This window comes from Onychostoma macrolepis, chromosome 06 (genome assembly GCF_012432095.1).
Source record: "Onychostoma macrolepis isolate SWU-2019 chromosome 06, ASM1243209v1, whole genome shotgun sequence".
Taxonomy (NCBI): domain Eukaryota; kingdom Metazoa; phylum Chordata; class Actinopteri; order Cypriniformes; family Cyprinidae; genus Onychostoma; species Onychostoma macrolepis.
Window position 1 is genome coordinate 6,047,877 of NC_081160.1, and position 12,773 is coordinate 6,060,649.

At 38.7% G+C, this 12,773-nt stretch overlaps 1 protein-coding gene across 1 annotated transcript; it reads right to left on the reverse strand.

Annotated features, from left to right (window-relative positions):
* Positions 1-310: 310 nt before the first annotated feature.
* Positions 311-11,335, reverse strand: ihhb (Indian hedgehog signaling molecule b). The gene is made up of 3 exons (XM_058777786.1): positions 10,343-11,335; positions 3,862-4,123; positions 311-1,750 (listed from the first exon to the last, which is right to left on the reverse strand). The coding sequence occupies exons 1-3, from the start codon at positions 10,640-10,642 to the stop codon at positions 1,065-1,067; spliced, it is 1,248 nt and encodes a 415-aa protein (XP_058633769.1). The 5' UTR covers positions 10,643-11,335; the 3' UTR covers positions 311-1,064.
* Between the last annotated feature and the right edge of the window lie 1,438 nt (positions 11,336-12,773).

The window sequence follows — 12,773 nt, forward strand, 5'->3', positions numbered from 1 at the left end:
AGCGTCCATGGCATGAGTTTGGGGTTGGAATATCTGGGCATTCAAAATTATATTTGCAGTTCTGCTTGGTGTCTCTTGTTGCACAGAAATTACACTCTTCACCTTTAGTCATTAAAAAGTCTGCTTTTGGTAGATTTCGCCTAACTTAGCACAATCCCTTAAAGGGATAGTTCACCCAAAAATGAAAATTCTGCCATTAATTACTCACCGCCATGTTGTTCCAAACCCGTAAGACCTTCGTTCATCTTCAGAACACAAATTAAGATATTTTTGATGAAATCCGAGAGCTTTCTGACCCTCCATAGACAGCAAAACAACTGACACATTCAAGGCCCAGAAAGGTAGTGAGGACATTGTTAAAATAGTCCATGTGACATAAGTGGTTCAACCTTAATTTAATGAAGCTTAGAGAATACTTTTTGTGTGCAAAGAAAACAAAAATATTGACTTTGTTCAACAATTTCTTGTCTTTCGTGTCAGTCTCCGACGCGAGTACCACGATGCATGCTTGTGATGCTATTGATGTAGAACCCGGATGCGCTGCACCTTGTTTACAAGCAGAGGAAGTTGCACGTTAAACATGAAACAGACAGAGAGGGTGACTTGCAATTTTTTGCACAGCCTTACTTATTCGAACCAGAATGCACAGACGATGAACGTTCTACATCAGAAAGCCGGCTCCTGCGTCAGCAGCACCATATGTATGCATTATTTTTGTTTTCTTTGTGCACAAAAAGTATTCTCGTAGCTTCATAACATTACAGTTCAACTACACATGGACTATTTTAACAATGTCCTTACTACCTTTCTGGGCCTTAAATGTGGTAGTTGCGTTGCTGTCTATGCAGGATCAGAAAGCTCTCGGATTTCATCAAAAATATCTTAATTTGTGTTCCAAAGATGAACGATGGTCTTACAGATTTGGAACGACGTGGGTGAGTAATTAATGACAGAATCTTAATTTTTGGGTGATCTGTCCCTTTGAGTCATAAACCCTGAGCGTTCAATCATTTCCATGTCTGTCTTCCCACCACTCACTCAACTCTGAGTTCGTTTTCAACCCATCATCTTTCGTGATCATCTAAGGCCCAAGGGTGGAAGAGTTCTGAGTCTAGCAGTAGTGTTCCCACACTGAGTAGGACCTGAGAGTACCAGTGTAAGCCGTTCTTAAGGATCCGATCCGGTCCGGTCCAGCTGTACAACAGGCGTAGAGGTGCAAATGCCCAGTGAGCTAGCTGTGGTTCATTCATCGCAGCGTAGCATGAGGTCATCACTCCATTCACCACCAAAGTCCCATGGGCAGTAAGTGGGGCGTAAGCCCCCAGGTCCTCCCGCACCTCCACTTGAGTGATCCGTGAAACACGCTTCCTGAGATCTCCTTCACCGACGATCAGCAAACACTGCCCTGGCTGGGCATCACTGGCAAATATCGTCCGGAGGGATCCAGGCATTGGCTGGCCCCCGCTGGAGCAGTTTCCAACCCAAACAAACAATAAATGAGCTGCCGTTAAGCGGACGCTGGCCCCATCCTCAGTGCTGATCACATAAAAGTGCTTCTGGGCAATGGGGCTACGGTCCAGGAAGGTGAGGACTTTGCTGTAGACGAGCTCGCCAGTCCCGTCACTTCCCGTCGAGGCCAGAACAAGGTCTCCTGCTCGTAGGTCTCGGATTGGTCTATGAGTGCCGCCCTCCATCGTCACCAGAGCCCCTCCAGGAAAACAGCCGCCCGTCTTTGCTGCTACTGAGTGCTCTGAAGAAAAGTGTGAGGAAGGAATGGAAGAGAAGAATGGAAAGAAAGAAAGAAATAGAAATGTTTCATTAAGGAAATAAAGAATGGATTCAACGCCCATGCCCGTTTCTAATCTTCACTTCTGACTAGTTGATATACCTTTGGCCTTTAAGCCCTTGTTCATTGGTTGGTCCTATGGTGTTTCCCTCAGTGATTGGTTGAGTTGGTATATAGGATCAGTGTGGCGTCCTCAAAGTGGGACTTTTACTTCTTCTTCATTGGGACGTTGGTGTAGGAGCGCCTCCTAGTGGACTGATTCTGACTTGACTGGCACTGCCAGCAATCTTGTCTCTTTGGACTCTTAAATTTTTGTACAAATTGCAATATATACATAACAATATACAATATATATATATATATATATAGATTCTAAAACTCTGTTTTTCTTTCTGATCATGTCAGGGATAGCTGACTTGCATAACGATCTGGGCAGGAAAGACAGGAGAAAAAGGAATAAAGAGAAAGAAAATAGTGGGAAAAACAGAGAAACAGATAACGAATATTAGAGATTGTATTATGAAATTCAATGTATGTAAGAAACAAAATGGTAAATCACATCTCTATAAGAGATGGGCCAAAAAACAACTATGCAAACTGCAGACTTTTTTCCCCATTTCTCAGTTGTTTTTGGAGGAAAATCTGCAGAATGCATTTAAACATGGTAAAATGCTTTAAACATACTTATAACTTAATTACTGGCCAAAATATTTAATAAACGAGCATGCAGAAGTGGAGGTTTCTGAATGACAAATGTTCCAATTCTGCGGCATTTTCCTAGAGTTCTGTGTTCACAGATCATATTTACATTTATGCAGACGATTGTTTGTGGGCCTGCTAATGGCTAATGCATTTCACAATATTATGTTGCAATGAAGTCTTAAAGGGTGAATGAGAATGACTTTAGTCTTACCTTGTTGTTATATTGTTAGCTTACAGCAAAATTACATAATATATAGGAAGAAGATACAGGAATATTAAATTGTCAAAGTGCTTCCCTGCTTTTCCCCCCAGCTTGATTAATTCTTATCACTAGAAAAGATCAAATAGCATGTTGGCTATGGATGCTATGAAAGCTACATGAAGCCTATGTTGACTTGCATGGAAATAAGGATCAAGGTAAAGCATAGCTGGGAAAAGTAAGAAAGGTAAAGTAAATGTTAGAAATGGTGAAAAAAGAAGTGTGCATTCATCAGACGGCCCAGTGCTGCAAGATTGTGCCGTTTTAATATAATCATGTGAAGCAAAGAAATGACATATGATACTGAAGATGACTTAAACATGGCTCTCTACATTATATAACTCATTAATCCACAGTGTGTATATCTCTTGCCCTTGTCTTCTCACATTACATGTCTGTGGGAAGCTTTGTTAGTTATGGTTAGATTTAAAAATAAAAATAAAAATGATAAATAAAATTAAATAAAATTGCATTTATTGATAAAGTAAAAAATAAATAAATAATATTGTGAAATGTTATTTCAGTTTAAAATATCTCATTTAAATATTTTAGTTTTTTTATGTAATTTATTACTCTAGTCTTCAGTGTCACATGATCCTTCAGAAATCATTCTAATATGCTGATTTTGTGCTCAAGAAACATTTATTTTTATTATCAATGCTTAATATTTTTTTTGAAACTGATCTTTTTAGGATTCTTTCAGAATATTTTGTAACATCATAAATGTATTTACTGTAACTTTTGATCAATTTAATGAATTCTTGCTGAATAAAAGTATTAATTATTTATTTTTTCATTTTTTAATCTTACCCAAATTGTTTAACGGTAATTGATGCCATGCCCACTTTTCTGAATTCAATTAATTCCCCATAAATAAGTCCCACCCTACTGTTTTCTCATTGAATAGCCTGTTTCACACAGAAATACATCTGATTGCAGAAATAAAATGAGATGCAAATAGTGTTTCAAGGTGACTCAAAATGAATTTGCTAATATCCCACCATGTTTGTTTTCCTTTCCTTTCACACCTTTTATTTGCAAGGACTAGTCTGTTTCTCGCTTGACCTCTTTCCCCCTGCACAACCTCAGCACAAACACACACAGCTGCTCTCACCTGATTTGACACTGCAGTGTATGTGGCCTTTGGATTCGTAGTAGACCCAGTCGAAGCCGGCCTCCACTGCCAGACGGGCCAGCATGGCGTACTTGTTCCGGTCACGGTCCGAGGTAGTGATGTCAACCGCCCTGCCCTCATAATGCAGCGACTCTTCAGAGTGATGGCCGTCTTCATCCCAGCCCTCCGTCACACGCAGACGCACGCCAGGCCACAGGTTCATCACTGAGATGGCCAGGGAGTTCAGCTTATCCTTACAGCGCTGCAAAAATAACGCATGAGAATCACTTACTAGAATGCAGAAATGTGACATTGGCAACAAAATCAGTCATATATATATACACACATACTGACAAAATCGCCTTTAAAGTTGTCCAAATGAAGTTCTAGCAATGCATATTACTAATCAAAAATTAAGTTTTGATATATTTATGGTAGGAAATTTACAAAATATCTTCATGGAACATGATCTTTACTTAATATCCTAATGATTTTTGGCATAAAAGAAAAATCGATAATTTTGATCCATACAATGTATTGTTGGCTACTGGTACAAATATACCTGTGCGACTTAAGACTGGTGTTGTGGTCCAGTGTCACAAATGTGAAAAGTGATTAAATGAATAACAGGTACTAGGGTTATTATTGTTAACTTAAACTAAAACCTTTTTTTTTTTTTTTTTTTTTTTTTTAAAAGCATTGTTACACTGTAAAAACACAAAGATTATTGGACTATATTTAACGAGAAAATATTTAATGTAAAATCAAAATTGTAAACAAAACAGATTATTGGAGTACGTTTTACAAGACAATACTATTTCAGTCTTTCTACTTCAAAATTTCATGTTTAATTCAATGTGTTACTTGCTGCTTCTGTGTAATTACTTATGAAATTTACTAGCAATTTCTGAGTGAAAATCGTTTCAAAGTAAATCACTTTCACATCACACCTACACATTTTTAGAGTACTTGAAATAAAATAAAACATTAACTGAAATATTGTAAAATATAAAAAAAAAAAATTACTTAACTTTTTTTTTTAATTATTTTAGCTAGTTGCCAAAGCAACATTTCTTATTTTCATTTAGTTAACTTGAAATACTAAAATAACAAATTTAAATAAAAAATAATCAAAAACTATATAGACATTTTAAAAATGTCCAAAAACAGTCTAGTGCTGTCAAACGATTAATCGTGATTAATAACATCCAAACTAAAAGTTTTTGTTTACATAATATATGTGTGTATACTGTGTGTGTGTGTGTGTGTGTGTGTGTGTATATATATATATATACATATATATTATATATTTAAGAAAAATATGTTATATTTATATATTAAATATATTTATATATAATACAAAATATAAGAGTATAAATATATAAATGTATATACATGTAAATATTTTCAAAATATATACTGTATGTGTGTGTATTTATATATAGACATAATAAATATACACAGTACACATACATATATTATGTAAACAAAAACTTTTATTTTGGATGTTATTAATGGTGATTAATCATTTGACAGCACTAAAAAAAAAACTAAATTAACAACTTTAAATAAAATTAAAATGAAATTGAAATTTTTTAAAATAAAACTAATGAAAAATATAATAGCATGTTGATGATACTAAAATAACATTGTCAGGTAGCTATAGCAGCAAGTGTCTCAGTATAAGTGTGTTTAATGATCTGTTGTCCTTCCAGGCTAATAATTAACATGCATTCAATGTGAACTAATAAGGAAATTAGTAATGTAAAATATTACAGTAACCATGATTATAGTGAATTTTTTTTACATTGTCTGGGGAAAAAGCAACTTAATGACATGAGTACAAAGCGAGCTCATAGATCAGCCACAGTGTCTCACAATGAAATATATAAATATGTACTTCTGGTGGTTTATGTAGCGTAAACGACCAGTGTGACAACATTTAAACCCAACTGAATGCTGAACTCTGATACATAAGTTACCAATTAAACAAACAGAAGGAGGCTTTGCGTGCCTGAGTGAGAAAGAACACAAGGCCATTGTCTCGACTTTGTGAATTTCCTGCAAGAAATATGGATTTTAGTACGCTCATGTCAAAAAGCCTGTGGCAAGCAGTTGCTAGGTGAGAAACGCAGTGAGCAATGGCAAATATAATCCTGACAGCCATTTGTAGAACTGACGCATTTGTGGTTAGCACAAACACACTCAGCCCATGGCCTGATAAATCCCTGTCTCAACCAGAGGCCACGAGACATGCAAGGTCACTGGATAACCACCAACTAAGTGGTCACAAATTGCTTACTGAGTGACGGCAGAGATTCTTTGATGTCGCCATCCTAAGTCCTCACTACATAGTTGTGCCATCAAACCATCTATTTCTGTTCTCCGAATTGGAGACCCACCTTTCCACTCAATAGCCACTCTATAAAGCTCTGCGGACTATCTGTTTGAGTCTAAGCTCAGTGATTCGATGTCTCTGTGCTATTAGGATCTATCTCTCAGAGCTGAGCTCGGTCTGTATGGATACCATCAGACCAGTCCAGAGGCTGGTATGGGAGAGGAAAGGAGATTTGAAATACAGTGCCAGTGTGTTTGGTTTCTCTGTTGAGTCTCCAAGGTTCACTGAAACCAAAACATGTACAGCAAATGCTTAGACTACAGTCATAGTGTCAACAATGATAATACACTCTCCCACACTCAAATATGCTTACTTGTATGCAAGCCTGCATCTATGCAAACCCTTGGCTTGCTTTTCTCCATGGAACCCAAATGGAGATGTTCTGAAGAATATTCACACTGCTCTTTCTCAAATAATAAATGAAAATGCAATGGTAGCAGATACCAGGGACTGTCAAGCTCAAAAGAAATGATTGAAACATGAATCATAAATGTGGCCCATGCACTATTTTTCAAGTCTTCTAAAATTAAACTATAACTTTGTGTGAAGATCAAAATTTAAGTCGTTATTCACTGCAGAATCTTAAAACCTGGAAACGACTTTCCGGTTCCATTGCCCCAAGGTCAATGGGTTTTTGGTTAAATGCCTGGAATAAGGTCTGTGTTAAGGTATTTTCACATTTTTATCTACGACGTAAAATTCAGAAATACCCCCTGTGATTTTTACGTTTTTCTAAGTGGCTAAATGGGACTACAAAGGTTGTTGGGGATATTAAATGTTATCATGTGAAGCAGGAACACTCATTTACTCACTAGTCCACTTTTACAGCCTCATTGTGTTCATACTCATGCTCTTACTTACTTTAATAACTCAAACCTCCCAACTTGTAGATTTTAAATAAAGACTAAAAGAAGTGTTGGAAGCTTAATGGTGGTGCTGTTGAAGTCATGCAACTGTTGTGAGATCTTCTGGAGATTGTGTTTAGGTTTCAAATTCATCATTTATAAAGGTTATCTTGATGAATAAATGCTGTATAGATTAAAGAGCATAGATCCTATTGGCTTTTTGTCAAGGGAACCAGGGTGAAGCTACTATAACTTCCGGCTTAGCCTACAAAAGTACGCCATCACTGCACAACTCTATAGATTTCATTTGCGTTTGCGCATTTTTAAACTTGCAGGAGAAGACAAAGCACATCAGGTTTGATGCCAAATGCTGGTTCTAACATGTAAGTAAGTTTGAATATGCAGACAAGCAAATGAGATTTGCATTCTACGGCAAAGGCCAGGATTTCTAGTGAATGATTCCATTATATGGAATAGAGCAGTGTGAACTTTTTCAAATAGATCTCCTTTGAAAATCATATGCGGGTTTGGAACACCAAAATGACTGAAGTTTCATTTCTGGGTAAATTTTTCTTTAAAGAACAAAACCCTCACTGTCCCTCGTGAGATTTGGGGGACCGAATACCATTTTAGATGCATCTTGCCCACTCCACATATAAGAGAGTGGAGCTAACTGACATTTTAAAAATGTCAAGTCTTCCCCATTCCAAAAGTTAAAACAACGAACTCCTGAACCTTGAAGAGCTGCAGTGAATCTTAAAAAGACCAAGATCGATAAACTCTAAGACTGCAGAACCGGTTTATGGTGACCTGCAGAAGGAAACGATAGTTTATGGTTAACTAGAAATATGTGCATTTGGCATGATGTCAGAAACGAAATCTGAGTGGGGAAAAAAAGAAGAAGGTGTTTTTAGTTATAAGAATACAAATATAGATATTTATGAAGACGTTTTTCCGAGCACGTCTCCGGATTGGACGATAAGAATAGCGACTTGGCGAGCTGTAATAGATGCCTATTCACAAAGCGGTGTGGATTTCAGCTTTTTTCGTTGTGGTTGCAAAAGTGAACTGGACTTCATAAATCAGCCCGTGAACTCTGTTAGTTTTGCTTTCAAAGCAGAGATCGACGGGTTTTCAGGAGGAGAGCCTTCACACTAACCGCGGGCTACACAAACATTCACCCCGCGCGCTCCGACGGCGCGGGGCCCTGAACACTCGCGCCTGTATGAGAGCGCCGGGGCCACTCGCCGCTGAATCAAAAATAAGGTGGAGAAAAATATGTGTGTAATTAAGGCTTAAATGCATGTGAAGCCGACTATTTTTACACACGTATGCCACAAAAACAAACAAAAAAATAACACAGAATAAAAAGGAAAAACAGACCAGAGGTTGTCTCCAGCAGTCGCCACAGTTTGGCCCTCATAAATCGCGCGAAGGTCAGGTAAACGAGCGCGGCGCTCGCCGGAGAGGTGACAGGTAAAGACGGGGTGAGATCTACGAGCCCCTCCTCAGTTCCCACGTGGCTCTCCTGGATATTAACATGTGGGCATTCAGAGGAAAAGAGCTGATATAAATACTTTTAGGTGAGGGGGAGATTGGAGTCAAATAAATTCCACTCGGTACCACATCAACGTCGTAAAAAATATCTGACGGTTCGAAGAGGGGGTGTACGCCGTTAATCACGAGCAGTCGTGTTTAAGCATACGGGTAAACATTAAAACAGTCACAGGTCATGCTCAATCTACAAGGGCCGTTTTAATGTTTTCCTTTCCAATCGCGCTTAAAACAGCTACGGCACTGTTTTAATTAAACGTTTCAGGTTTCCCTTCCCCTCCACTTTATTGACAGTCACCCCTTTTGCGTTCATTCATTCACATAAATTGAGCAAGAGCCCCGTGGGAGAAAGTTCAAATATGCGGTTATAAAATAACCTGACAACGACTGTGTCTTTAATTTGACGAAACCTGCCCCCATATACTTTGTTATGAAGACTGAAAGACCTGAAACCTTGAATGAACTCAAGGATTTTCACTTTTCAGTGAAAAAACAAAAACAAAACTGTGGTCTCTGTGCCCACATGCATCTTTGTCCACGACCATTTTTCATTTATGAGACAGAATTTTAAAAAAGTGACTTGAACAAAGGGTCCACATTGACAAAAGTCTGGGAAGGTGACTTGAGGGTTGTGGGTTTGAACCCCACAGTGACTGAGCCATAAACTCAACATACTACTGACACTAAACCACTTGTTATTCCAGGTGGTCTATCTCGAAGTTCATTTTGCATGAAAGTCTCAACTATACAATGAATGATTAATCTGCATATTTTCTTGACCATATTTTCAGAATTATCTCAAGAACATTCCAAACCAAATCCCTGACATTTATTGATCTTCACTACAGTTTTGACAGTATGACAATGTACCCAGCACACTGTATGGTAAATTAAATAAAAACATTGGAAATATTGTAGTACTAACTGTCTATGTTGAAGATCTGGGTTGAAAACTTAGGGTTGCAGGTTCAGACCTCACTCATCCATGAACGATCACCACTCTGCCACTGATAAAGACCCTTCATCACATGCTGACCCAGATGTTATGATTGAAGTCAGTTTGGATTCAATTTTAAACAGACCTTCTTCACCATATTTTCTGAATTATCTCAAGGATGCCTACATTTACTGGTGTCCACTACAATTTTCAGCCTAAGTGACAGTACCCTAATGCACTTGATCTTGAAAAGGCAGCTTTACAAAATTAGATAGTAGGAGTAGTAATAGTACTCTACTGCAGGGTTGCAGGTTCAAACCTGATTGACCGATCAGTTTTGGCTACAGTTGACTTCCACTGAATGGACATAAAACACCAAGGCATTTCTCAAGATATCTTTTTATGTTCACCAGAAGGAGGACAGTCATAATGGTTAGGAATGACATAGGGCGAATAAAGAACTGTCACTTTTGGATGAACTACTACATGTAACACTTTCAGAAAGGTACACAACGGTAATACTAATATATACACTTTAGGTAGCCTACTAATATGTACTTTTAAAGCACTATTAAATATTATTCAGGGGTAAATACAAAGATGTATCTTTTAGGTTTTGTACATTTGGGTACCACTGTTGTACCCTTTTTTTTTTTTTTGGATTGAAATCTCAACTAAAAACGAGTAAATGAACACTTAGCCGACCTAATTGCTCTGATGAAACATTTCTGCGCGTGTCTGCCTCACCTGCGTCATCATGCGGTCCGCACCTGTGTTCTCCTCATCCTTGAAGATGATGTCTGGGTTGTAGTTGGGCGTGAGCTCTTTAAAGCGCTCGGAGTTGCGGGTTATCTTCCCCTCATATCTCCCACTGGCTCCCAGCGTTTTTTCGGCAACGTTCGGACTGAACTGCTTATAGGCGAGAGGCGTGAGTTTCCTGGGAGTCCGTCTCTTGCCGTAACCTCTGCCCGGTCCACAGCTGTCGTACGCCGGCGAGAAAGCCAAGATGAAGCCGGTGAGGAGCGCCGCCGCTGTGGAGAGTCTCATGCCAACCGGTGCCAGCGGGCACTCCAAAAGATGGAGTGTCAAAGATGGTGAAGATGATGGTAAAGCGACCCTCCTCCCCCCAATCTCAGCTTCAGTCCCCGCGCAAGATCACCGGAGGGGGAGGAGGACCAGTCTATTAGGACACCTGGCGCTCACCATCCTTTTACGCACGGAAAGACACCCCGGCAAACGTAGGGTTCCTCAGGCGGCGAGGCTGTTGCCAGCTCGTCGGTCCTCCTCTCAGGTCTGTAAAACTCGCTTTCTCTCAGTCCAAGCGGAGACAGGGGGAATAAATAGAGAAGTTCCGTTTATCTTGGCAAGCGCGTTTAGAGTCGCCTGCAGGCGGGTCCTGGTTGCGCAGAGCCGCGGTCAGAGTGCGCGTCCCGCAGCGGTTTCTGGCTCCCGGCTCGGCTGTTTGACTACTGCGCTGTGGCGCGCGGCTCTCAGTTGAGATGGAAATGGAAGTGACCCGAGCTCAGATGCTACTGAAGCAGCCGCACCCTGCCAGTCCTGCCCTCTGTCTGTCTCTGCCCTCCTCTCCACCCCTCCGGGCAGACGCGCTTTATCAGCCTTGCCGCTCTCCCCCTGTACCGCACCCGGCGGCTGCCAAGACGCGAGACAAACAGGAGGCGCATTACAGGTCTGGACTCTCGGACCCTGATGTGTCCAGTCCTTTGAACCTCAGCAGCAATGTTCTACTTACTGCCTGTCAACAGTACGTCAGCACACGTAGAGTACTTAAACACACACACACACACACACACACAGCTATCACTTGGAGACAATGAGCCTTTAATATGACTAACTGACAATTTAAGCTTTTATTTTTCAGAGATCGTTCATTTTTTTTTAAATATTTAAAATTCAACAAATTAGCATTTTTAATGCTCTTTATTAATCCATTAAAATTGTATTAATCTTGTATTGTATAATGCAATTATTATATTAGTTTTTCAGTTTATTTCTTAATTGGTTTTCGTATTTATTTCCAATTTTATTTGTATACTGATTTGGTTAGGGTGGACTATTAAAGTAGTTAGATCATTTGAGACACTTTTTAGTTAAGGAGGGACAGATCATCAGCAAAAGTGTGACAGTGCAGCATACATATTTTATAAATTATATAAATATATCGGAAATATTTCAATTGTTACATTAACTGTGTGCTATTTAGAAAATAGAATTTTAAAATAAAAAATGTATTATTGATGCTCATTATTAAACCACTAAACTTTTCATTAACGTTTGTTTTACTTTTGTATTAAAGGGTATTAACTTATTAATAATGCCATTATTATATTAGCTATTCAGCTTGTTTAAAACCTTTATCCACTTTTACTTTCATGCATTTAATTTTTATTTACTTTATGTAGACTGGTATGGTTAAGGCGGACTGTGAGAATAGGACAGTTCTGGTTGTAGATGGTGGAACGCTTGACTAAGGTGGCACAGATCATCAGCAAAAGTGGGACAATGGTTTATAATGTTTAGATTTAGAAATGTTTAGAAAATACAAAAATCTATAACAATTTTCTGCTATTTATAAATTAAATTGTCCAATTAATTATATCCCTGCTGAAAACAATTAATCATTTCAGCTTGAGGTGGTCAAGGTGTTTGGAACTTGGTAGATGGTTTGTTACTGGTGCAAAGTGGTCTTGAGGAAGGTCTACTACCAGGTCATTTACGGCCACACAAGCTTGTAGTCTTGCTGATCCATCACCTAAATCAGTTTTGACCAGCAGCTGACCATAAATGACCAGCTTGGTGTAGCTAGAAGTCACTAAAACCAATCACTACAATGTGGCTGTCAGGAAATAGCAAGGCTCTAGTATTGGATGACATGTTTCATTATATTTTAGTTTATAAAAGAGCGGTGATTTATGATCAAAATCCATCAGAACTATTTTTAAAAGTCCCACTTTTCTGAATGAAAAAGATTATTGTGACAATTATAAACTGACTGTTAACTGCTCAGTTACTTCATGTTATTTAAAGGACAATCAACCTTTAAACTTACTTGTTGCACCTCACATGATGTCCCACTCTTTCTGAATCCTTTTTTTTTCCCTTCAGTAAAAATTGAATTCAGTAATAGTGTTCAACAATGTGTTCCAGATTGAGAAGTGCA